We start from the raw sequence: 25,165 nt of genomic DNA, 5'->3' as shown, positions 1-25,165 counted from the left end.
GCATGGCACCTTGAGCTCCTCAGAGAGAAAGGTAGGATACCAATGCAATAAATAAACACTTGATTTTTTTTACCTTTGCTGCTTGATTCACTTTGGCTTCTGTCCCAGCCCACCACCAGCCCACGGCCCCCGCAAGCATGCCCAGAATGGAATGTGGCCCTCGGGCTGGACAACGTCCCCAACCCATTCCAACCCGATGCAGGTGAAGGCTAGGATGAACATCTCTGCATGGGTTAAAACCAATAAACTCACCATCTCGCCAGACTGACAGCTGGAACACACACCTGTCACTTTTCCCCTTCCTTCACAATAAAATGCAACCTGATGCATTCCCTTCCCCCGGCGGGAAGGGAATCAGGTTTCTGGCATGGCAGCGCCAGGCAGCTGACCCCTGGCTGTCTGGCAGACCCAGGGGGCTTTAGTTTGCATCCGGACAGCAGAGGTTGGTCTGTGCGGGCAGCTGGAGCACTGCCCCACTGACCTCAGACAGGCTTAAGCCAGCCTGCCTTCTTACCTACAACTGGCCCTATCAGCTTCCCTCTCCTAAGTCTCATCATGTTCCCCCTTGCTGGTTTTAACCTTTAAAGCCCTTTGTGGCTTAGGGCCCTCATATTTACGGGACTGCCTCTCCTGGTATGCCCTGCAGAGGACCTTAAGGACCATGAATAATCATAGTTTAGAGGTCCCAGGCTCTAAGGAAGTCAGATTATCCTCCACCAGGGCCTTCTCAGTGATGGCTCCGACCTGGTGGAATGCTCTGTCCCATGAGACCAGGGCCCTGCAGGATTTAACCTCCTTCCACAGGGCCTGTAAGACAGAGCTATTCTGCCTGGCTTTCAACTTGAACTTAGCCTGATCTTTTATTCCCTTTCCTTCCCTCCCCCTCCCCTTTTTATGAAGATTACCCGCTCTGGGATCCCACAGCTAATTCTCCCCTGGTCTCCTCACTGGTCCAAATAGGATTAATTTAGCCATCTAGCCCTGGTGATCATCTAATGTTTATTGGATGGATTTCCCCCCTAAATTGATTTTTGAATTCTGAATTTATTGTTATTCATGTTTTATACTGTATTTTATGCTGTTTTTTGTTGCATCAATTAAGTGTTTTGAATTTGTTGTTAGCCGCCCTGAGCCCGGTTTTCTGAACCGGGAAGGGCGGGGTATAAATAAAATATTATTATTATTATTATTGTAGAACTCAGACAAAACTAGCTCCCTCTGTCATTGGCTCTAGCGCCCCCTACTGCTGGGCTCCCTGTCTTCTGCCCCACAGGAGCCCAAAGCAAACCAGCCACCACTGCATCCAGTTAATGGTCATTCTGCGCATACCACCCACCCAAATGTCCAAAGTCCAAGTAAAAATTAGCAGGTTATAGTGGCTCATCGTGTTTCTCTGCTTCTGGAGGCAGAGCATAGCCGTTGCGGCTAGTAGCCATTGGTAGCCTTCTTTCCCATGAATGTGTCCAACCCTCTTTTAAAGGCATCCAAATTGGTGGCCATCGCTACCTCTTGTGGGAGGGAGTTCCATAGTTTAACAATGCCCTGTGTGGAGAATATGTCTTGGATCTTCCAACATTCGTTGGAGGTCAGCGAGTTCTAGTTTTATGAGAAAGGGATAACAACTTTCTTGTTATCCATTCTCTCCCTGCCACGCATAATTCAGTAAACTTCACTTGCATCCTCTTACTTGCCTTTCTAGACAGCATCTTAAAAAGCAGAGACATCACCTTGCCAACAAAGGTCCGTATAGTAAAAGCTATGGTTTTCCCAGTAGTGATGTATGGAAGTGAGAGCTGGACCATAAAGAAGGCTGATTGCCGAAGAATTGATGCTTTTGAATTATGGTGCTGGAGGAGACTCTTGAGAGTCCCATGGACTGCAAGAAGAACAAACCTATCCATTCTTAAGGAAATCAGCCCTGAGTGCTCACTGGAAGGACAGATCCTGAAGCTGCGGCTCCAATACCTTGGCCAACTCATGAGAAGAGAAGACTCCCTGGAAAAGACCCTGATGTTGGGGAAGATGGAGGGCACAAGGAGAAGGGGACGACAGAGGACGAGATGGTTGGACAGTGTTCTCGAAGCTACCAGCATGAGTTTGACCAAACTGTGGGAGGCAGTGGAAGACAGGAGTGCCTGGCGCGCTCTGGTCCATGGGGTCACAAAGTGTCAGACATGACTAAACAACAACAAGAACAACAACACTTGCCTTTCCCCCCTATACTTAAAAAGTCCCAAACCCAGAACCTTCCTTCATCCCCTCATTTGGGTCACCCTTTGCTGAACCATTTCCCACTTTACAATATCCTTTCAGAGCAAAGGTGACCAGGAACCAGAACTGTACACACAAGTATTCCAAATGACAAATGTGTCCATACTCTCGTTCTTGGCTTTGTTGACCCAGGCAGTCGAACGAGGTGGTGGTGGAATCTTTAGGTGGCCACAGTATTTTTTATTTATTTAACTTATTAAATCTTCACCCCACCCTTCCTCTCCAAGGAACCTCAGAGAAGAAAAGGGAGGAAGAAAATAAAAAGCACATTAATGCGTCTGTGGCCAGGCACAGATGAGCTAACATTTCAACAAACTAAAGGGGCAAATGTTCCATGATGCTTTCTTGGCCAGATGTCTGTTTTGAAAATTCTCTGGCAGAGAGCCTCGCGGTCTCATGAAACTCCCCATTTCCACTGAATGCAAAGCATGCCTGCTTATTCCACCCCCTCCCTGTCAAATTCTGGAGAGCAGGCATCCTTCAAAACTGGATTTTCATCTGACAGTTCCCCCCATTCGATACAAAGCCTCTCACACCACTTCACAGATGGTGCCTCTCGACCACTGCAGCGTTCTTGCAAAGGAAAGAAAGCCTTCTGCCCCCTACCAAATGCCCCACTTCTACTCCTGGCCAAGTCTGAAATAACTCCCTCTTGGTTTTGCTCAGGCAAAGACATCTCTCTGACATTGAGGCCTGTGCAGAGCAAGCAGCCCCAAAGTAGCTGAAAACTTGATATCGGGTGAGCCCAACACAGGGGCTGAAAGACGAACTTGAATTTATTAGGAACTTGCTAGGTGCAGGTCTAAGGCTATGGACATACCAGACTTTTAAAGCATACATTTCCCCTGCCCAAGAATCTTGGGGAGTGTAGTTTAACCCTCACAGATCTACAGTTCCCAGCACCCTTAAAAACTACAGTTCCCATGTTTCCTTTTTATTTATTTTTTTGTAGGGGAGGGGAAATGTGCTTTAAACGCGTTCCCGAACTATTACAAAACATAAGAAGCCTCTGCTGAAAATAGTAGCCTTGTGTTTTATCTGACAAGCATTGGTGAATCACTTCCCATAAAATATCTCGGAGCAATTTCACAGTCAAAGCATCGGCAGCACTAAAATCCCAGTTAGAACACACACAAACGATCCAAACCAATTCCATACATGAAAACAATTTCAAATCCGATTACGGAGACAGGAGTATGATAAAGATCTCTACTTAAAAGGCTGGAGATCCTACCACACACACCAAAAACACACTAGAGAAAGTGCCTGTCTGATGTGCAAGAAGAGTGTCCCTATTTTCCAGGGTTGTCCCTGAATTAGATAAGCTGTCCCAGTTTCTGATTTGATCCTGGAATGTCCCCCCTTTCCTTAAAGGTAAAGGTAAAGGGACCCCCTGACCATTAGGTCCAGTCGTGGACGACTCTGGGGTTGTGGCGCTCATCTCGCTTTATTGGCCGAGGGAGCCGGCGTACAGCTTCTGGGTCATGTGGCCAGCATGACTAAGCCGCTTCTGGCGAACCAGAGCAGCACACGGAAATGCCGTTTACCTTCCCGCCGGAGTGGTACCTATTTATCTACTTGCACTTTGATGTGCTTTCGAACTGCTAGGTTGGCAGGAGCAGGAAGCGAGCAACGGGAGCTCACCCCGTCACAGGGATTCGAACCGCCGACCTTCTGATTGGCAAGTCCTAGGCTCTGTGGTTTCTATTTTTACTGGAGAAATGTTGGAGGATATGGAGTTATCCGACCCCCGAGCCGCCTGTGTATAAATAGTAAAATTATCAAAATTATCATTATGGAAAGGGACGTCCCTATTTTCATCAGAGCAATGTCGGAGGGTATGCCAAAGAGCAGGTGCTGCCACATTCTGTCTGCTCCACTTACCTGTGGGGAGGAGTTGCGGTGGACTGCGTGGCTGCTCCCTCTCCTCTGGGGGGTGGGGGACGAAGTCCCGTGTTGCCTGGTGGATCTTGGCCACATCATCGCCAGCCAGCCAATCCAGTGGCTAGGGGGGCATGGCCGGGAACAATTTAAACAGTGGCGTTCTCTTGGCTCACTGCTTTAAACGCCTGCCCTCCCTCTCTAATTTTCAGGTTTACTTTTTCATTGGCCTTGCTATCAACCTTGGTTGGTCGCCGTTGAGGGGCCTGGTAGGATTTTTTCCACTTGGCAAAATTGGCATGGGGCCATTTGGTTTTCACCTACCTCGTAGCAATCGTCACAACTTTGTAAGGTTTTGTGGTTGGGTATTGTTTGACCTTATGATAGGGGAGGTGAGGTGTGACCATCACCTGCCTCTCCAAGCTTAAGGGTATTCCGTTGAAGGAATCCGGGGGTGTGGATCTTGTCCGAAACCCAGGGCGGGGGCTAGGGCCCCATCAGGAACGCATGGTGGAGCTCGAGATGGTATGCATCGACAGGGCTCCCCCTTCCGGTGGTTTACCCTTACCGGACTTCCTGCGCAGTGGGCAGGAGTCAGATATAGTTGGGTCCATCCAATGCCTAAGCCAATACCGCTCACAGTCCGTAATCAATAAAGTTGTGGCCAAAATTTGCCCAATAACATTAACATAGTATCTGTGTCCTGGTGTCTTATTCTTTACGAGGGGGTGGTTGCGGGGTCTCGACATGCAAAGACATGATCCCTGTATCATATGGAAGGGCCCTCCTGATACAAAGGTATCTGCAGGCAGTAGCAGCTGTTTGTGGTTCATTGGGTCTGGTAAGGTGGAAGGCAGGGAGGCCAACAGTAGGTGGCGCCAGAGCAGGCAGGGCCGACTAATTCTAGCGTTGTCCTTAGCCTCCTCCCTGCTGAGTTATACAAGGCGCAACACAGAGACTGAAGAGGAGGGGGCAGCTGATGGGCGGTGCCAACTCCTGGACTGGTGGTTAATAAAGAGGTTTCACAAATATATTTTAAAAAAATTATGGCACACTTTCCCCTGATATAAAGTATTTTGGGGGTAGGTGGGTGTGCAGTTTTTGGATGGAGAGCCACATTGCAAAATCTGGAGCAACGCAAATTTTGACAGATAGTTGCGTTTGTGAATTGTTTCAGGAAGTATGAATTAGTTAACGTTAGCATTAAAAGGATCACTCGGCCAGATTTCTCAAAACCATCATTTTTTTATTCTCTCCACTGTCAAAATCAATCAGTGTGTCCCACGATTATCTGGATGTCAAAGGATCGTCTCAGGACAGAAAGTAATTGCTTCTGGACAATTGATATTCATGTTTGCAATTGTGCCGCTTTTTCTTTTTTTAATCGAAACATGTACACCAAGGAAATCTTGTGTCTCCACCACCATGTTCTGGATGAGAGGCATCCAAGCCAAAAAGGATTGTGTGTACTTCATCACAATGATATTGGCAAGGGAGTCTTTGCAGGTATGTCAAGCTACAGCTTTTGGGCCAGGTCTGTGGGAGAAATCTTTGCATCAAGCCTGGGAAGAAGAGCCCTTGAAAAAATTTATGGGCTCAGATTTCTTGCAAAGACAGGTCTGTATGTCTCAAGGCTCAGAAAAAAATATGGGAATTCCACGCCTGGGCTGAGCATATTGCAGTCAGCCTGCTCTACACCGTTTAAAATGTTTTTCTTGTTGAGGACCAGAGCCAGTGATGGGGTGAGACAAAGGCCAAAGGGGGTCAGGCAGCCCCTTTTATTTCTTTTAGTTTCTGGCACACCTTTCCCATTCATTCATTCTCTCTCTCTCTCTCTCTCTCTCTCTCTCTCTCTCTCTGCATCTCTCTCATTGACACCCCCTTTCTCTTTCTGGCACCCCTTTTCTTCTCTTTCTGACAATACAGTGGTACCTCGGGTTAAGTACTTAATTCGTTCCAAAGGTCCGTTCTTAACCTGAAACTGTTCTTAACCTGAAGCACCACTTTAGCTAATGGGGCCTCCCGCTGCCGCCGCACGATTTCTGTTCTTATCCTGAAGCAAAGTTCTTAACGAGGTACTATTTCTGGGTTAGCTTCTGTAACCCGAAGCGTCTGTAACCTGAAGCATCTGTAACCTGAAGCGTATGTAACCCGAGGTACTGCTGTACCTTTTTTCCTTTCTCTTTTTGACATCCCATTTTCTCTCTCTTTCTGACCCCCAGTGCGGTGTAGTGGTTAAGAGCGGTGGACTCGTAATCTGGTGAACCGGGTTCGCATCTCTGCTCCTCCACATGCAGCTGCTGGGTGACCTTGGGCTAGTCACACTTCTCTGAAGTCTCTCAGCCTCACTCACCTCACAGAGTGTTTGTTGTGGTGGAGGAAGGGAAAGGAGAAAGTTAGTACTCCTTTGGGTACTGATAAAGCGGGATATCAAATCCAAACTCCTCCTCCTCCTCCTCTTCTTCTTCTCTGTGGCTCTGACACCCCATTTCTCTCTCTCTCTCTCTCTCTCTCTCTCTCTCTGACACTGCCTTCCCCCTTTTGGCACCCCTTTCTCTCTTTCTGACACCTCCTTCCAAGGGTGCCAACTTGAATAAGATATTGGGGGGGGGAGGTAAGCTCCGCCCCTATTAATCGATCACATGACATGGTGCACACACGCTATTTGAATGGCAATGCCCATCAACTTTGGGGAGGCCCAACCCCCTCAAATATTTTATTGGGAGGGCCGAAGGGGCCAGCAGGCTCTGAGTGGGGAAGAGAGATCACTCTTGCCTGTGCTTTGAACTCACAGATGACTTTCCCCATTCTCTTACCATCACACCATCCATTGGAGCTTCTTCCCATGTTTTCTTTATCTCCCTCTGGACTCCCCCCAGCTGAATGAGATAAGGCCAAGGGCGGGCACAGCTTCCTTGTCCCTACGTTAGTGTCAGATCTTGGGACTGAGGGGAACAGAGCTCATTGGGTGGTCTGGGGCCAGTCATTACCAGCTCTCAGGCTACCCTACCTCACAAGATTGTTGTGAGTTTAAAGTGAGGGGGGGAGAGAGAGAGCCATGTGGAGCTCATTGGTGGAAAACTGGTATATCAATGTAAGATGAATGAATGAATGAAATAGGGTGATATCTGTAGCCTTGAATGATCTAGAACCAACTCCACCTATAAATTGGACAGAGTTGCAAGATGCTATCCAGGATCCATGGCAACATATCCTTATCAGAGGACAAGAATATACACTTAAATTAATCTCATATTGGTCAAGTAGCGGTTGCTTAACATCAACTCCAAAATGGAGTTTGGTTCTAAAATTGCCTAAAATTGGCCTTCTCAGCTTTTTCTAAGCCCAGAGATATGCTTACCCAGACCCAGCATAAAATACATTTTTTTGCAACTAGTAGAAGCAATAATTCCATCATCTCTCAGTATATAGAGGATATATCAAACATAGAGTACCTTTTCTATGATTACCACTATGTTCGTCCAGTGATCACTTTTAGAACTTGGAACATCACTCATAGAGTATATGGAAAAATCCTCAAACTTCTGGAAGTCGGCATAGAGGTAAACAGATATTTTGAAAACAATGTGGGATGAATATTCTCCCACAGGAGAACATCTGATCTGTGTAAGATATGCACAAATTAGGTAAAGGTAAAGGGACCCCTGACCATTAGGTCCAGTTATGACCGACTCTGGGGTTGTGGCGCTCATCTCGCTTTACTGGCCGAGGGAGCCGGAGTACAGCTTCCGGGTCATGTGGCCAGCATGACTAAGCCGCTTATGGTGAACCAGAGCAGCACACGGAAACGCCGTTTACCTTCCCACCGGAGCGGTCCCTATTTATCTACTTGCACTTTGATGTGCTTTTGAACTACTAGGTTGGCAGGAGCAGGGACCAAGCAACGGGAGCTCACCCTGTCATGGGGATTCGAACTGCTGACCTTCTGATTGGCAAGCCCTAGGCTCTATGGTTTAACCCACAGCGCCACCCGCGTCCCTATCCACAAATTAGCTTCCCTTATTTTCCATAACTGATTTGGCTGCTCCTGGGTGAGGAACTTTGCAACCCCACTCCTAACCACTGGGAATCCTGCACAGTCTCCACACTCTTGTGGCTTTGGTGAATTCACCAGGCCTTGCTCACACACTTTCAGGCTAGTTTCCTAGCAACAAGGACTAGAATCTTGCTTTTTCATTTTTTGAGTGGGGGGAAATAGAAATTCTCTGGAAAGTGAATCTTCTACCTGAAATCGCAGCATCCAGACAGGAGTATTGGAGCCCATAAAGATCAGAAGACTATGTAGGTAACATTTAATTCGTCTAATAAGGGGACCTCACTGCAGGCTAAACCTTTGACGATAAATGGCAGCGCCGCCTGACCGGTGATTCAAAACCAATCACGCTTTTTTCAAGAAATATGGAAATAGCACCCAGCTCTTCAGCTTACGGTACATATTTAACGTGAAGGTTGTGGTTTGCAGTGTGTGTGTGTGTGTAGGGGGGAAGAACCGCGCCCCACAAGAGGCAGAGATGACATCAATTACTCCTCCGAGCAAAACACCCATCAGTTCTGAGAGCCCGATCATCCATTATGGAGCTCTCGAGATAGCCAAGTGGTCATAACCACAGGCTGTCAAAGGGAAAAGAGTGAAAGGTAGACTGGGCCACCCGCAACAGCCTTTGAATATATTCCAGGCAAGGCGAAGGTTAGAATTGCAGGCAGATCTTTGGATACGACGCCACAAAATTTGATTGAACCAAATGGGGAGAGGAACAGAGGAGGGAGATGCTCTCTGTTCTGTCAATATGACAATCTCTTGCTTCTTTTAAGATGATGAGGCTGGCAGTTGCCTCTAAATTACTTCCCCCCTTTCCCCCCCCACTTTAATTTCCCCAATGAGCATCCGATAGAGCAGAACCTAGGGGAGGAGGGGTGTTACAGGAAGGAAGGAAGGAAGAAGAAAAGAAAGTCAAAAAACGATTGTTGAATTTCTTGGATCAGAATGGGTGCAATTTCCTCGGAGTTGCCACTTCTGAAAGCTTTTACGTGCTGCCTGAGTTTGGCAAGGGAACGGATGAGCAGAAATTGCTTAGGAAAAAATATATAGATATAGATATATAGATCGGCCGACAAAATAACAAAATAAATTGCTGGAGGAGAAATTGCTTGACAAAATAAAATGGTTTGAGAAGACCCCCCCCACACCTCTGAATTCCCGTCAAGAAAGCCACACAAAAGTGAGAATTCTACTATGGAGAATGTAAGCACATAAGAACTTAGCAGGACCCCAATGGATCAGGCCAGTGGCCCATCGAGTCCAGTATCCTGTTCTCACAGTGGCCACCCAGAGATGTCTATAGATGCATGCAGGATCTGAGCACGAGCCCTCTTCCCCCCCCCCTGTGGCTTCTAATAACCCGTATTCAGAAGCATTGCAGAGCCTTCCCAGCTAGTGCCCATTGGCTGCCTTCCTGTCCCCCATGAATTTGTCCAGTCCTCTTAGAAAGCCATTCAAGTTGGCTGCCATCCCTGTGGCAGAGAGTTCCACAGATTAACTGATGGATTAGATTTGCATCAAAAGGTCTCAGGGCGGTTCGCAAGATAAAAATACAGTACAGGATAAAAGCACAAATGAATAAAAAGTTACAATCTATTTTAACTACGTGCTGCTATAAAAGGTTCTTTCTTTTATCTGCCCTTAATATTCCAACATTCCTCTTCATGGGATCCCCACCAGTTCTGATGAGAGAGGGAGAGAAACTTTTCTTTGTCTAGTTCTTATATAACATGTATCATTTAATAAAATGTGGTTTAACCCACTGTGCCACCCTCGTCCCATAAAAGGGTGCAGGATGTCAAACAGATCAACCAAAGGCCTGGTTTAAAAGGAACATTTTCGCCTGGCGCCTAAAAGGTGTATAATGAAGGTGCCAGGCGAACTTCCCTGGGGAGAGCATTCCACAGACAGGGAGCCACTGCAGAAAAGGCCCTGTTCTCATGTTGCCGGTCTCCGGATCTCTTGAGGAGGTGGCACATGAAGGAGGGCCTCAGAAAATGATCTCAGGCTACAGGTCAGTTCATATGGAAAGAGGTGGTCCTTGGCTAGAGTATGGTGCTGATGACACCAAGGTTGCAGGTTCGATCCCCATAAGGGACAGCTGCATATTCCTGCATTGCAGGGGGTCAGACTACTAGATGATACTCAGGATCCATCCCAACTCTATGATTGTGTGATTCTCCACTGGCCTGTATTACATACAGTGTCAGGTGTGGGGTGTTTGGCCTCCAGGCCAAAAGGTTCCCCACTCCTGATATGTGTAATGCAGCAGTCAGGAGAGGGACAAAACCACGTTTGCCGGATGAGAGCTTAGGTAAGAACCTGCTCTACACAGCAGACTTCCCTGGGAAATAATCCTGCTTGAAGCTGGGTTTGCAAGGAAGTAGTAGAGTGCAAGAAGGGACGCGGGTGCAGTGGCGTAGCGTGGGGGGTGCAGGGGGGGCCGGCCGCACCGGGCGCAACATCTGGGGTTAGGGCAAATCCATGGGTTAGGGGGCGCAAATCCACGGGTTAGGGGGCGCAAATCCACGGGTTAGGGGGCGCAAATTACTTGCCTTGCCCCGGGTGCTGACAACCCACGCTACGCCACTGCGCGGGTGGCGCTGTGGGTTAAACCACAGAGCCTAGGACTTGCCGATCAGAAGGTCGGTGGTTCGAATCCCCATGACGGGGTGAGCTCCCGTTGCGCGGTCCCTGCTCCTGCCCACCTAGCAGTTCAAAAGCACGTCAAAGTGTTAGTAGATAAATAGGTACCGCTCCGGCGGGAAGGTAAACGGCGTTTCCGTGCGCTGCTCTGGTTTGCCAGAAGCGGCTTAGTCATGCTGGCCACATGACCCGGGAGCTGTACGCCGGCTCCCTTGGCCAATAAAGCGAGATGAGCGCCGCAATCCCAGAGTCGGCCACGACTGGACCTAATGGTCAGGGGTCCCTTTACCTTTACCTTTACCTTTAGTAGAGTGCAAAGAGGCCCAGAGAGCCAGAGTTGGCTACAGACATCTTTTAAGCATACACTCAATTGCAGACGTGATTTTTCTGCCATGTTGACCCGGGGAACGGCCTTTGTCGCTTTAAAAGCCACATGCATAAAGCGCCCTTGCAAATTCGCATTATTTCATGCTAGATTTCATTGTGCTGCTTTGCCCCAAAGACTCAGATTGGAAAGGGAGAGAGGCAGTGATGGATACAGACCAATGCTTTCCGTCTCTCTCTCTCTCTCTCTCTCTCTCTCTGCAAGTGTGTTTTTTTCCAAAATAGCATTGGGGGGTGGGGGAAGCTGCCTGCTAGCTGACTCTGTAATAAAGAGAAAGGTTCTGGAATTAGCTGTGCAGCAGTAAATTTCCAGGATAATATAAAAAAACAACAACCCATCTACAAAACCATTTTCGTCTTTGTTCAAAACTGCAAGCAACTAGCAGAATTTCTCAGGCATCAGAGGATGAAGTTAATGGCAGGCACCCAAGGCATCAAAAAGGGACGTGTCGTAAGCACCCACAACCACCCACTGTGTCTCATTTTGATCTCCCTGCCTCTCCCCACAGATGCCATCTCCCCACTTCACCCCCCCCACCATCACCTTCATTGCTCGCCTCTGGAATGAGCACCAGCAATGTGGTGTAGTGGTTAGAGTACAAGGAAGAAGAAGACCACGACTTTGGATTTGATATCCTGCTTTATCACTACCCGAAGGAGTCTCAAAGCGGCTAACATTCTCCTTTCCCTTCCTCCCCCACAACAAACACTCTGTGAGGTGAGTGGGGCTGAGAGACTTCAGAGAAGTGTGACTGGCCCAAGGTCACCCAGCAGCTGCATGTGGAGGAGTGGAGACGCGAACCCGGTTCCCCAGATTACAAGACTACCGCTCTTAACCACTACACCACGCTGGCTCTCTGGGAGCAGTGCCTGGGAGGACCAAGGCTCCAATCCCCACCCCCACCCCCCACTCAGCCATGCTGAAGCTCCTTGGGCAACCTTGGGCCCTAGTCACTGTCTCTCAGCCTAACCTACCTTGCAGGGTTGTCGTGAGGATAAAGTGGAGAGGGAATTAATCTGTATTGGGGGATTACCCGTTTGTTTTTGTTCTTATTTTTTATTATGTATTTTGTGTTGTTGTTTTTTTAATGTAATTCTATGCCCTGAGACCTATGGGTATATAGGGTGGTATACAAATTTAATTAATAATAATAATATACAGTGGTACCTTGGGTTACACACGCTTCAGGTTACAGACTCTGCTAACCCAGTAATAGTGCTTCAGGTTAAGAACTTTGCTTCAGGATGAGAACAGAAATCGTGCTCCGGCGGTGCGGCAGCAGCAGCAGCAGGAGGCCCCATTAGCTAAAGTGGTGCTTCAGGTTAAGAACAGTTTCAGGTTAAGAACGGACCTCCAGAACTAATTAAGTACTTAACCCGAGGTACCACTGTATTATTGCTTCTAGGCACATATCCCCCCAATATGAACTATTTCCCACGATATCCTTTTTTTTGAAGTGAATATTGAGGAGAAGGCTATCACTGGCTGCTGGTGACGGTGGCTACATCTTCCCTAGATTATCAGAGACAGGATACCTCTAAATGCTGGTTGCTAGGGACACACAAGCAGAAGAGGACTATTACTCTCATCACAGCCTGCCTACGAGCCATCTGATTGGCCGCTGTGGGATACAGGATGCAGGACTAACTAGGTGACCCTTTGCTCTGATCCTAGCAGGTCTCTTTTTTACATCCTTATTTATTAGAGAAAGCTGCTCATTATGAGCAGGTACATTCTTCTGAACATAAAGGCGGCTGTTCCCGTTTGGCTTATCCGTTTCCAACACTAACAGTTTGCAGACATGAAAAAGCACATCGATGGTTTGCTCTTAAGCAAGAGGCTTACAGAAGCTTCTGTTGGCTGTGAGATAAATCGCTCCTTGTTCGTTCATTTCTTTGAAGCCTCTTGGGGGGGGAGACGGCAACCCCACCTTGCATGGAAGGGTGTCTGTGCCTTTATATAAAGGGTTGGAAACTGCCAGCCCACAGGCCTAATCTGGCCCACCAAGCCTCTCCATTTGGCCCATGAGGCCATTTTAACCAAGCTGTTCCTACCTGACACCCAGTCCAGAGAGGCCACCAGCTTCCTTCTCCTTAGTGGCAGTACAGTGGTACCTTGGGTTACAGATGCTTCAGGTTACAGACTCCGCTAACCCAGAAATAGTACCTTGGGTTAAGAACTTTGCTTCAGGATGAGAACTGAAATTGTGTGGTGGCAGCGGAAGGCCCCATTAGCTAAAGTGGTACCTCAGGTTAAGAACAGTTTCAGGTTAAGAACGGACCTCCAGAACAAATTAAGTTCTTAACCCGAGGTACCACTGTATTGCCTTTGTGGAACTCAGCAAGGAGGGGGATGAGTGCAAAACTAGAATTGGTTGGCTCTGAGCCTTGTCTGTCATGGGCTCTGGCTCCGCCTCCTGTTGGTCTCTCTGCCTTCTGCCCACCAGTCCTGATGGGCACAACCAACCGCTGGGTTATGGAGGTGGGTGTTCAAGACTAAGTCAGTGGCTCCCATGTAGCTAAGTATTATGAATTCCCTGTTTTTCAAAAGCCAAACCATGGACCCCCTTCTTTTGAAAATTTAGATGTCTCTATGCAGTGCTGTCTTTCTAGAAAAAGAGGTGCTAGAACTTACCATGAACGCCTCCCTTGTTCTCTTATAATGGCAATGGCCAGAATGGAGTTCTGGTGAGTTCTGGCTGGAAAAAAAAGCCCTGTCTCTATGGTAGTCTTTATGTGAATGGTGCCATGGGCCCCTTGGGTGGGTTATGTAGATCCCCAGGGTCCATGTGTTGGTTTCTGTGTGTTGCCACTGTGCAGTGCTCTTGGAGTCACAAGACTCTGTTTACATTCCAGAGACATTCCAGGCTGTTGGAAGTCTCAAGGAAGACAGGAGATGAATGTGATGTTACTGGTTTCCTGTTCCTTTGTTTTTCAGTTGCTCTCTGCTTTCACAGAGAGAGCATGTATATTTCTTTTCTGTCTGCGTAGTTAGGAATAAAACTCTTTAGAAATGTAGCTCATAAACTTCTCGTCCTTCCCTGTGCTGGATACTCTGCGTAATGGGGGAACACGCTTGGAGCCTTATCAGAGGCTCAGGTCGTTAATCACGTCGGAGGCGATTCCGGAGGACTCGACCGGAAGAGTCGCTCGGTCGAATGCAAGTCTGACACCATGGACCACCAATTGGGAACCACCAGACTAAGTTTTTGCTGGCTTGAGTCGACACATCTCCTTTCTAACCTTTGACTTAAAGGTTTGCATACAAAGGTATTATTATTATTATTATTATTATTATTATTATTATTATTATTATTTGATTAAACAGCCTCTTGTATTTACATTTTCTCATGAGAACCGAAAATGAAACAGTCAGTTCATTTAAGAATGTGGGAAGACCCCTGCAGGATCAGGCCCATGGCCCATCTAGTCCAGCATCCTGTTCTCCCAATGGCCAACCAGATGGCCAAGCAGGATCTGAGCACAAGAGCTCTCTCCCCTCCTGTGGCTTCTGACATCTGCTATTCAGAAGCATTAGTGCATCTGTCTGTCTGTGGAGGGAGGGCATAGCCATTGTGGCTAGTAGCCATTTGTGCTGACTTGGTTACTGAACCTTCTTTGGCCTTAACTGGGGCAAGCTTCCTTGCAATTGAACCTGAACTGGAACCAAGCCAAAACAATGTTAACTGTTTACCTCCCTGCCAACCACCCCGTTCGTCCTCTGCAAATCTTATTGATGGATTGATTGATTGATTGCAAAAGCAAACTTCAAATATCGACATATCGCATAGAATAATCAATACAAAATAAGAGGACATAAAAAGAATAAAAACGACTTCCCTCCACCCATATGTGACTTCTCCTTTTAAATTTTACTTCTCTCGTTGTGTTCTTATGCTATCTTATACCACCGTTTCTGCTATGCCTGTCATTACTCTATCTCTTCTCCTTGCGATAGCTTAGACTTCATATCAATATTTCAATACTCATCCTCTGCAAATCCTGTGGCTCCTCCTTTCCTTTCTCTTCTTCTTTTGCTTCCTCTCCCACTTTCAATTACAAGATCTTTGGGGCAGAGTCCTGTATATCTTAAAAAATGCTTATAGAGTATACTGACTGTGACAAACAGCAGCAACACCTCCCTTCATGTTTGAAAATAGGGATTCCCCTCCACTGTCAGGACCTCTGTAGTTCAACTCCAATCAACATTAGGGATTATGATACAAAAGGAATCAAGGTGACCCCTGGTCTCCTGCCAGGTGAGATTTGCTCTGGATTAATATAATCAGAATTTGTATTCAAAAAAGAAAAAGAATTAGATGTCACGAACAAGCCCAGGGATTCAGTGTTCCTTTCCTTGCATTAACCTGACAGTAAAAGGTCTGGGATGAAAATGCCATCGGAGAATGAGACCTTGACCGCCTCTGCAGTCTTTGTTACAACAACAGATGCAGGCAGTCATTAGCTGGTCTCCTAAGAAGATCTTGTTATCTAGAGCTGCACTCTTCCCTCCCAGTCCTTTGCCAGTGAGCCGAGAGCTCCCCTGTATTATTGCCCCCCAAAGCAGTGCACAATCTGTCTCGCCAGAGCTTGGCAATGCTGCCCTCCAACAAGATGCCCAGCAACCCTGACAGCATCATCACTAGCACCCACCTTAACTGCCCCACTCAGAAAGTCGGTTCAAGGCTGGATCAGTGTCGCCAAAGCTCTTCAAATGCCCCGGAGGCAGTCTGGGCATTTATCTCTGCTAATGCATGCATATGTTCAATTGCAGGGCATTTTTAATAATGAGGGAGGTGAGGGTCACTTTCTCCATCACTTGTGCTCATGCTTGAGCTCGTTTACCAGTTGATAACCATCTTCCCATCCGGAATGAGATTTATTAAAAAGATTTTCAAGCATTACAAATGGTTAAGTGTAAACGATTTCAAGAGGCAGCACACAGGAATCCGGGAAGCTGCCTTACGGTATACTGAATCAGACCATCCAGCTCAGTGCTGTCTACACTGACTGGCAGAGGCTCTGGGGGTGGGATAGGGGGTTTGCAGATATAAGGCATTCCCAGTCCTACCTGGAGATGCCAGGGATTGAATCTGGAATCTCCAGCATGCAAGGTACTGTAGATACTCTATCACTCAGCCAATGTCCATTTGCAAATGTCAGAAACTAAATTGGGATGGAGATATGCATTTTTTAAAAATAAAACAATGAAGAAATTGTTTAAAGTGGTTCTCAACCTGTGGGTCCCCAGATGTTGTTGGACTACAACTCCCATCATCCCTGAGCTCTGGCCTTGCTAGCTAGGGTGACGGGAGTTGTAGTTCAGGAAAAAGAGGAAATGCAAGAGGAACTAAGGCAGTCTAGCAAGGGTGCAGCCTACCCTCTGTATGTTTTGGACTACAACTCCCATCACCCTCTGCCAACGGCGATGTTGGGATCCAATACATACAGTGGGCAGCAGGTATGTGAATGTTGGCATAATGAGTCACCCACCTGAAATAAAGACTTGCACATGATTACTTTGGGCACAGATAATGAAAGGCAATCAAATGTTCCAGGAGTCATACACAGGAGTCGGATCTCATTGGGCTTTCGTTTGGTGAGATATTTTTACCCAATATGAGAAGGTTTTCTCAAACCATTATTTTAATAGATGGTACCTTCTCACTGCAGTAAGGAGGGAAATGATGTAAGCGGTGCTTTTGTAGGTTTTTTAATGCTTCTAATGGTGTAACAAATGGGAAGTGTGGGAGACAAGCTTGTGTGCTCGGAGCGTACAGGGATTTGGGCTTTCAAACGTTAGCACCTATTGCTTCAGAGCGCTTCATTCTAGCTGTTGATGTTTGCTTGTCATTATGGTTAATTGCTGCAATATACACACTTAGGGAGCCCAGCAGATGTAATACTGGTCTTTAACATAAGATTAAAAACTACAGTGCAAAATATAAATTGTAAGAAATCGTGACCACAGTCAATGTATCCTTTCTCTTTGTTGTCTATTCAGGGCTGATAAAAGAACATACTTTTTCACACGGCACATAGTTAAACTCACTCCCACAAGAAGCAGTGATGGTGACCAGCAGGCTCTTATGTTCTTATGAGGAATGAAACAAAGCCTCTGTTTCCAAATTGTCCCTCTCTAAAGATTTTGCAAGCACCACACCTCCTTCCTTCTCAACAAGAACAGAAATGCTGTAAGAATGTTATTCTTTATAGATAGTCAACGCCTGCATTCCCAAAGGTCACTATATTCTCTTGAATAAGCTATATCAGCCTGGTGCCTTCCAGACTTTTTGGGCTACAACCTCCGTCAGCCCTAGGAAAATTTGATCCGAACCTTAAATTTGAAGCTGGAACAACCAGCCCTTTACCAGCTCCGATATACACAGATGGTCAGATTCTTGAAGGAAGCTATCAGTTATCGGTAAGAAGTTCATAGGTATGGAAGATTCACCCTCAGAAGTTATATGTGGGGAGGGGGTGGCTAAGGAACCAAAGCGCTTTATGAAAGACCCTCTAGAGAAGCAGATCGACAGTTTTCCATCCCCTTTCCAGAAAGGAAATGAGCAACCAACCCAAATGCAACTAGCAGGAACTTAAGGAGCTGCCGTATAATGACTTGGACTGGTGGCTCTCTAGGGTTTTAGATGGGGAATCTTTCTCAGCCCTACCTGGAGATGCCATTGGGGACTGAACCTGGGACCTTCTGCATGCAAAACAGATGCTCAACCTACTGAGCTATGGTCCTTCACCATATTGAATCAGACAGTTCATCCATCCAGCTCAATCCTATATAAACTGACTGGGAGTGGCTCTCAAGGGTTTCAGAATGGAAGTCCTACCTGGAGATCCTGGGCATGGAACCAGGGAACTTCTGCATGCAGTGCAGATGCCCTTCCACTGAGTGATCAAGTTGCATCACAGGCTCTTCCTAATGCCAGTGATAGTGGAGAATTATGTACGCTGTTCCATATCAACACCTTTTCCTAGACTGTGAAAGCAACGGAAGCACCATCACTGAGAGATGGACCCAAAGCCTGTGCAAATGTTTGCACTCAAAATGGCATTTATGCGCTGGGGTGGAGAAGACCTCTGCAATGGGGATTTTGTTTGACCCTCCAGTGCCACCAGCCCCTATAAGCCCCACTTGGCAAGAGTGCCAATTCTTGCGCTTATCCATGCAATAATCTGGGAGAAGCCACATAGATTGCTGTACTTGCCCTAAGCCTCTTGGAAGAGCTGCAGCTCAGTCCTATGGGTAATCCTGAATTCTAGCAGAAATGTTGCGAAACAGCAGTGCAGGAAACTCCAGCGTCAACAAACTCCCCGGTGTGCAGCTCAGGGAGTTTTATTTGAAAAATGCTCTTGTCTTTCAGCCCCATTTATTTATTTATTCCCCAAGATTGCTATAACGCTTGATGGTAATAAAATAAAAGCCAGTGGTAATGTAGTGGTTAGAGTGTCAGAGTAGGACCTGGAGGGGACAAGGGTTCAAATTCCCACTTGGCCATGAAGCTCCCAGGGTGACCTTGGGTCAGTGGCTGTCTCTCAGCCTAACCTACCTCACAAGGTTGTTGTGGAGATTAAATGAGGACCATGCATGCCACCCTGAGATCCTTGGGGAGAAAAAACGAGGGATATAAATGCAATAAAGTAAATAATAAAACCTCAAAGGAGTTTACAAAAAGAACAAAGCTATAACGTTTTCAGTTTTTTCTCCCCAAGGAAACATTTAAAAGGAAACATTTAAAAACAAATATTGAATTCATTAAAAAATATCATTTAAAAAATGTATAATTGTAAATAAACCTCTGAACAGTTTAATAATATGTATGTGTACCACAATACAATTTCCTTCCTCATCACCTTCACCTTTGGACTTTACACCTTTTAAAGGTCAGAGCACCACAGATCAGTAAGCCCAACTTTATTTTTCAAACATCCAGTTGCTCATACATCATGGCTTTTTACAAAAGGGACTAAAAGGTCAGACTCCTCTGCCATTCTTCCGCACTCCTGAATTTTTGTGTTTAGGTGGATGCAATTCTAATATCTTTTTTTTTAGTCATTCCCAAACCAGGGCACACTTGCTGTGTTCTAGGTGCATCAATTTCAGTCTCTTGCTCATCCTATCCTGAATTTTGGGTAGTGGAGGAAAGTAACTGTACATTTTAAAAAAGTTGTGGTTTTTTTAATGCCATTAAATCTGTTTCAGATTGACCGGAGAATAGGCACATCATCAAGGCTCAACCCCCAAACCTACCTTGCCTATAAAACCCAACCATCACCACCTTCATAATCAATATATTTGATTTGCTCTTGCAGATGCTACTCTTTAGCTCCCCTGCTCCCACCAAAGCCCAGCTGGTCTAGAAAAAGTTTTCATGCCCACCTCCTCCATTCACAGAGATGCTTGGTGCCCAAAACCAGGGAAGAGTCATTGTTTATTCCTGATGTACATTTTTCAGCATCTAACCCACCCCATCCTGAATTCTGCAGGGTGAGACGAAAGGATGCAGATGCCAGAAAGTGACAGTATATTAAATATGGTGCTTTTTTAAAGTCATTAAAACTTGAACATTCAGAGAGATTGGACATATTCATCAAAGCTCAACCCCAAAACCTTCCTTGCTCCTTAATAAGCCAACCACCACTATCCAGGTATCTGATATGCTCCTGCAGGCTCTTAATTTCTACGGGTCCAGGAAAAGTTTCCACACCCACATCCTCATTTACAAAAAGACTCTCACAACCCCCTGATCTACCCCAATTAGGGAAGATTTCTTATCCATTGATCAAACAGAAGGCGAGAGGGTCCCTGACTCCCTGCACCCACAGGGCTGGAGCAAAGGGTCCTCTTCCTCGATAATTTTTATTTACCATTTAATATGCAAAATCCGTGAGTAGCTTACATAAAACATAGTAAGATAACGGGGGAAGCAAAATGCATATACTACATTGAAAACCCAAACCACAGAGAAATGCATCAGTCAAGACAGAGAAGTCGTCAATAAAACATGCCGTTAAACATTTATTTATTTATTTATTTGTTTATTTATATCCCGCCTTTCCCCCAAGACCAGGGCTCAAGGCGGCTCACACAATGCAGAGAAAACAAAGAAGGCGGAAAAGCATATGCAAATTAATAGTTAAAAAGAATTAAAGCAAGATTAAAAACAACAACAGATCTACTAAAACGCAGAGAGTAAAAGCAGTAAAATCACTATTTTCAAAGCTCTTTCCTTACAAAACGGTCAGTCTCCTCCGTGCCCCAGCATGTTGGAATAAAACAGAACAAACCGCGGAAGGAGAGGAAGGAGGCAGCCGGTCTAGCTTCAAAAACAGAGCAATGCGAACAAGTTTCCTACCTGGCCAGGGGCTTGCGGGAGGTGATGCTGGCCACGATGACGCTGCCGGGTCTTGGCGTGGCCACGGCTTTGAAGGTCCCTCTCCAGAACTTCTCGAACAGCTGCTTTTCGCCCTGCTGGACGCTCGCCATGGCCCGACCGTCAAAGCGCCGCCGCGCTCGGAACTGTCCAGGGTGCTGAAATGTTACATTTCCGCCTCTCCAAGCCCGGGGGCTCTCTCACCTGGCCAGCGCCTGCCTAAGACGGTTTGCCCTGGAGGGGTAATAGCCTGGATCGACAATATTTTTTTTTTTTTTTGGGGGGGGGAATCACCAAGCCCTGTGTTTCCTGCGTAAGGGAAGCGCCTCCGTCTGCCTCCCGAACCGGCAGTGCGTGCGCGCTAAGCCCAGGCAGGCGGGCGTTTTGTCTTTGCTCCGATGTGACGCGCAGCTCGGGGGGCTGGTCAATTTTCAAGAGCTGCTGCTGCGCTCTCTCCTCCTCCGTCTGCCTGGAAAACATCAGACAAAAGACGGAGGGGCTCCTCCAGCCCGAATCAGCATCACAAAGGGCGGCTGGTCCCCGGGTCCTCCGGGCGTGTGCCTGTCAATGGCCTGGGAGGGGAGAACGGGGGTGGGGAGGACAGGGCGAGGCGCTGACTCAGACGCGATTTAATTGAGAAGGGGAGGAAATGAGCAGAAACTCACGCTCGCCCCTCCAGCTGCTTGTATGCATCTCTTCCCCGCCCCCAGCAGAATCGGGGAGGGAGGGAAGGAACAAGCCTAATTAAATAACCTCAACCGCCCCCCCCCATTTTGGAGAGAGGCGGGGTAAGGACAGGCCCTCAAGTGCTCAGCGCAATGGCACTTCCTAAGGACTCAGAGTCTGTCGCAGGCAAACACAAAGGCTTGAGCTTGCACTTTGTTCGTTTCACGAAATTTATTATGTCCCGCTCGACTGCGAAATAAAATAAGGCCTGAAAGCTGTTAACAAAAATAAAAACAAAACAGTGAAATTATCAGTAAAAACAACTGTTTAGAACGTCAACTTAAAAAAAATGTATTCGAATAAGCTGTGATAAATTATATACTGTACATCTGATTGTCCCAAAAACGATGCTAATCAAGCCCTTTAACGAAAAATTAAATTGCCATATCTAACCTCCCCCCTCAAAAAAAAAAAGTATGCTAAAAATGAATTGCAACTAAAAACAGGTTGCATTCAATTTTAGTTCTAGACACATGGAAATGGATGGGCAACTTAGGTCCCTTAATTTCAATGGGTCAACTCTGAGTAGAACTTTGCTGCATACAACCAATATAATCTTGTGATACCCTAAAGCCTAACAGTCCCTTTTCTTTTTTGTGGGCTAGGAAAGGAAGGAAGATTTCAGGCTTAGAATCATAGATTTATAAAGCTGTAGAGTTGACCCATCCCGTCATCTAGTCCAACCCCCTGCAATGCCTGCAGGATCGACTTTGTTTGGGGCTATATATTATTTACTTGTGACATTTGTATCCTAACCTTTCTTCCAAGGAGCTATAGGTGGTGTGAGTGGATCTACGCTTTCTGAACTTTCAGCATCGTGATCCAGTGAGGTGGGCTAGGTTGTGACTGCCACCCCCAGGTCAGCCAATGTGTCTCACAGACTGGATGGGGAGTTGAAACCTGGTCTTAACCTTCTCACCACTTCAACCTGAGATCCATCAATCAAGTCAACGCTTTCCTTTCCTGGCAGTTTCCACTCAAAATGGCCCATTGAGGGTGTGTGTGTGGAGATACAGATATCTTTCCCATTGTGTTCTGCTCCTACCTGATTTGAAACATCCCAGCTGATATCAGTCCTGTGGTTTACACAGCCTAATCCAAAGCATGTTTACTCAAAAGAAATCCTCACTGTGTTCAATGGGGGTTTGAACTCAGGTGTGGGCGAACAGAAGGTGTATGGAAAAGAACCTGGTTGGTGGGACATGACTCCTCATCAATGTACTTCTGTAACTCTTCCTGGGGTCGGGGATGGGAAAACTGGGGGAGGAGGTTCATATTGTTCTTCTATTTCTTCTACAACCTATAAAAGATATACACCATAAGGAAAGCTCTGCTGTATGCAGCCGAAAGCCCATCTAGTCCAGCATCATGTCCTCACAGTGGCAAGGGGGCACTGTGGTCTAAACCGCTGAGCCTCTTGGGCTTGCTGATCAGAAGGTTGGCGGTTTGAATCCCCGTGACGGGGTGAGCTCCCCTTGCTCTGTCTCAGCTCCTGCCAACCTAGCAGTTCGAAAGCACACATGTGCAAATAGATAAATAGGTACCGCTGTGGTGGGAAGGTAAATGGTGTTTCCATGCGCTCTGGCTTCCATCACAGTGTTCCGTTGCGCCAGAAGCGGTTTAGTCATGCTGGCCGCATAACCCGGAAAGCTGTCTGTGGACAAAAGCCGGCTCCCTCGGCCAGAAGCGAGATGAGTGCTGCAACCTCATAGCCACCTTTGACTGAACTTAACCATCCAGGGGTCCTTCATCTTTTTACCTGTACCTTTTTACCTTGGATCTGGTATAACGTTTCACCTGCTTAATTTACACCAGCTAGCTCTGTGCCAGCTTCTTGTGCATAGGATCACTCCCGAAGGGTGTAATGAGTTTGAGGCTTTCCCTCTCGTAGGCCATGCCTTGCCTCATTCACTCTTAAACCTAGGCAGGTGGATTGGCCCATGAAATGAAATACAAGCAGAGACAGCAACACAGTACCTTGACAAGGCCCAAAGAGCATAATTAGCAACATTTCTCTCCTCTCCTCTTTCCTGCTCCTTCCTTAACATCAAACCTAAGGAAGAATTCTGCAAATCCAGAGGGCCAGCTCCTTGCTTTGTGGTCCTTCTTTTCCTTCTTTGCCTTAAGACAAAATGATATCACTGTCCATGTTTGGAGTCATTAGACTGATGTCTTCCAGACTTTTGATAGTTGAGACACAGGCTATTAGGAGCATAGAATGGAAGAGTTGGAAGGTACCCCAAGGGCCGTCTATTTCAACCTCCTGTAATGCAAGAATTGCAGCGAAAGAATCTCTGACAGCTGGCCACTCAATTTCTGTTTTAGAAAACCTCCAGTGAAGGAGAGTCCACCACCTTCCAAAGTAATCTGTTCCACTGACAAACAGCTCTTACTGTCAGAAAGTTCTCCCTAATATTTATGCCACAGTCCGGTTCACGGGCAATTGAAGTCCCGGCTGGGGACATCGGGACCGGGGGCAAGATGGTGGGGTGGGAGCAGGAACGGGAGTCCAGAAGCCAGGAGTCAGGAAGCCAGGAGTCCAAGGGTCAGAGAGCCGGGAGTGAAGAAGCCGAGGGTCTGAGGGTCAGGAAGCAAGGAGTTACAACGTCAAGGGTCCGAGGATCAAGAAACAAGGAGTAACAAAGTCAAGGGTCTGAGAATCAACAAGCAAGGAGTCACAAAGTCAAGGGTCCAAGGATCAAGAAGCAAGGAGTCACAAAGTCAAGGGTCTGAAGATCAAGAAGCAAGGAGTCAAGGAGCCAAACGCAGCAAGGCAGGGAACGTGTTGCTGCGGCAAAAAGCTGAAGGGAAATGCTGACCGTATATCCCTTCCCAGCTCTTGCCACCAGGTGCTGTGAGTTACCAATTGGCCTCACCTGTGTGGCTGCGCCTTGCCTCTTCAGAACAAACTTAGGAAGGCTCCAGTCCTGCAAAGTCCTACTGGTCACAGGGCCTGGCTCCTGCACGCACTCCTGCCAGATTAGTTGGAATCTCCTTTCTTGTAACTTGAACCCGTCGGTTCAGATCCTAGCCTCCAGAGCAGGAGGAAACAAGCTTGCTCCCTCTTCCATGGGACAGCCCTTCAGGTTTTTGAAGATGGCTCTTTTATCACCTCCCAGTCTTCTCTTCTCTTCTCTTCTCTTCTATTATTATTCATAATATTATCATCATTTCTGGATTAAAACATTTTTTTTGGGGGGAGGGGGATCTAATGCAGGTATAATGCAGGCTTATGCAGGTATAAGACACCATAAATTAAGATGAGAAAACAGCAAATATATTATGATAAAAGGAAACAAATGGGTTCTGAATAGACATTTAAAGCACCCAGCTGATTGAACGCCCATAATCTCTTTTGGGAAGGTATTCTGGAGGATTGATGCTACAGCTTAGACCTGGAAGGTTTGAAAACTGCATGTTGGAAGATTCAGAAGAGACAAAATGAAGTCCTTCTTCCCACAGTGTGTAGTTGAACTGTGGAGTTTGCTCCCATACGAGGCAGTGATGACTGCCACATATCCTTCAACATTCCTCGGATGAAAACAGGAACATTTTTCACTCCCCCCCCCACGCCAACTGACCCTCCGCAACCACCCATTTTTCTTGGTCCCCCCACTGCAGAGCATTTCTGATCAGAAGATGGGCAAGTGCCATCATTTTTAATGTGTAACATTTTAAAGTATTTTTAATCTTTGTTGGAAGCTGCCCAGAGTGGCTGGGGAAACCCAGCCATATGGGCGGGGTACAAATAAATTATTATTATTATTATTATTATTATTATTATTATTATTATTATTATTATCACTACTAC

At 46.7% G+C, this 25,165-nt stretch overlaps 1 protein-coding gene across 2 annotated transcripts in view; it reads right to left on the bottom strand.

Annotated features, from left to right (window-relative positions):
- SRRM4 (serine/arginine repetitive matrix 4) overlaps window positions 1-21,318 on the bottom strand; it is a 345,117-nt gene extending 323,799 nt beyond the window's left edge. Inside the window, exon 1 of one of the 2 annotated variants that reach the window (XR_014542415.1) lies at window positions 20,611-21,318. Coding sequence is in view for 1 of the 2 variants with exons in the window: in XM_083590245.1 (XP_083446371.1) it covers window positions 20,611-20,741 (131 nt within the window). In the remaining variant the exon portion in view is untranslated. The remainder of the gene's footprint in view (window positions 1-20,610) is intronic. The other variant, XM_083590245.1, reaches the window with a different exon arrangement.
- Window positions 21,319-25,165: the final 3,847 nt, after the last annotated feature.

This window comes from Podarcis filfolensis (assembly GCF_964270895.1).
Source record: "Podarcis filfolensis genome assembly, chromosome: 16".
NCBI lineage: Eukaryota > Metazoa > Chordata > Lepidosauria > Squamata > Lacertidae > Podarcis > Podarcis filfolensis.
The sequence above is the reverse complement of the archived record's forward strand: the minus strand, read 5'-3'. Positions and strand labels throughout refer to the sequence as shown.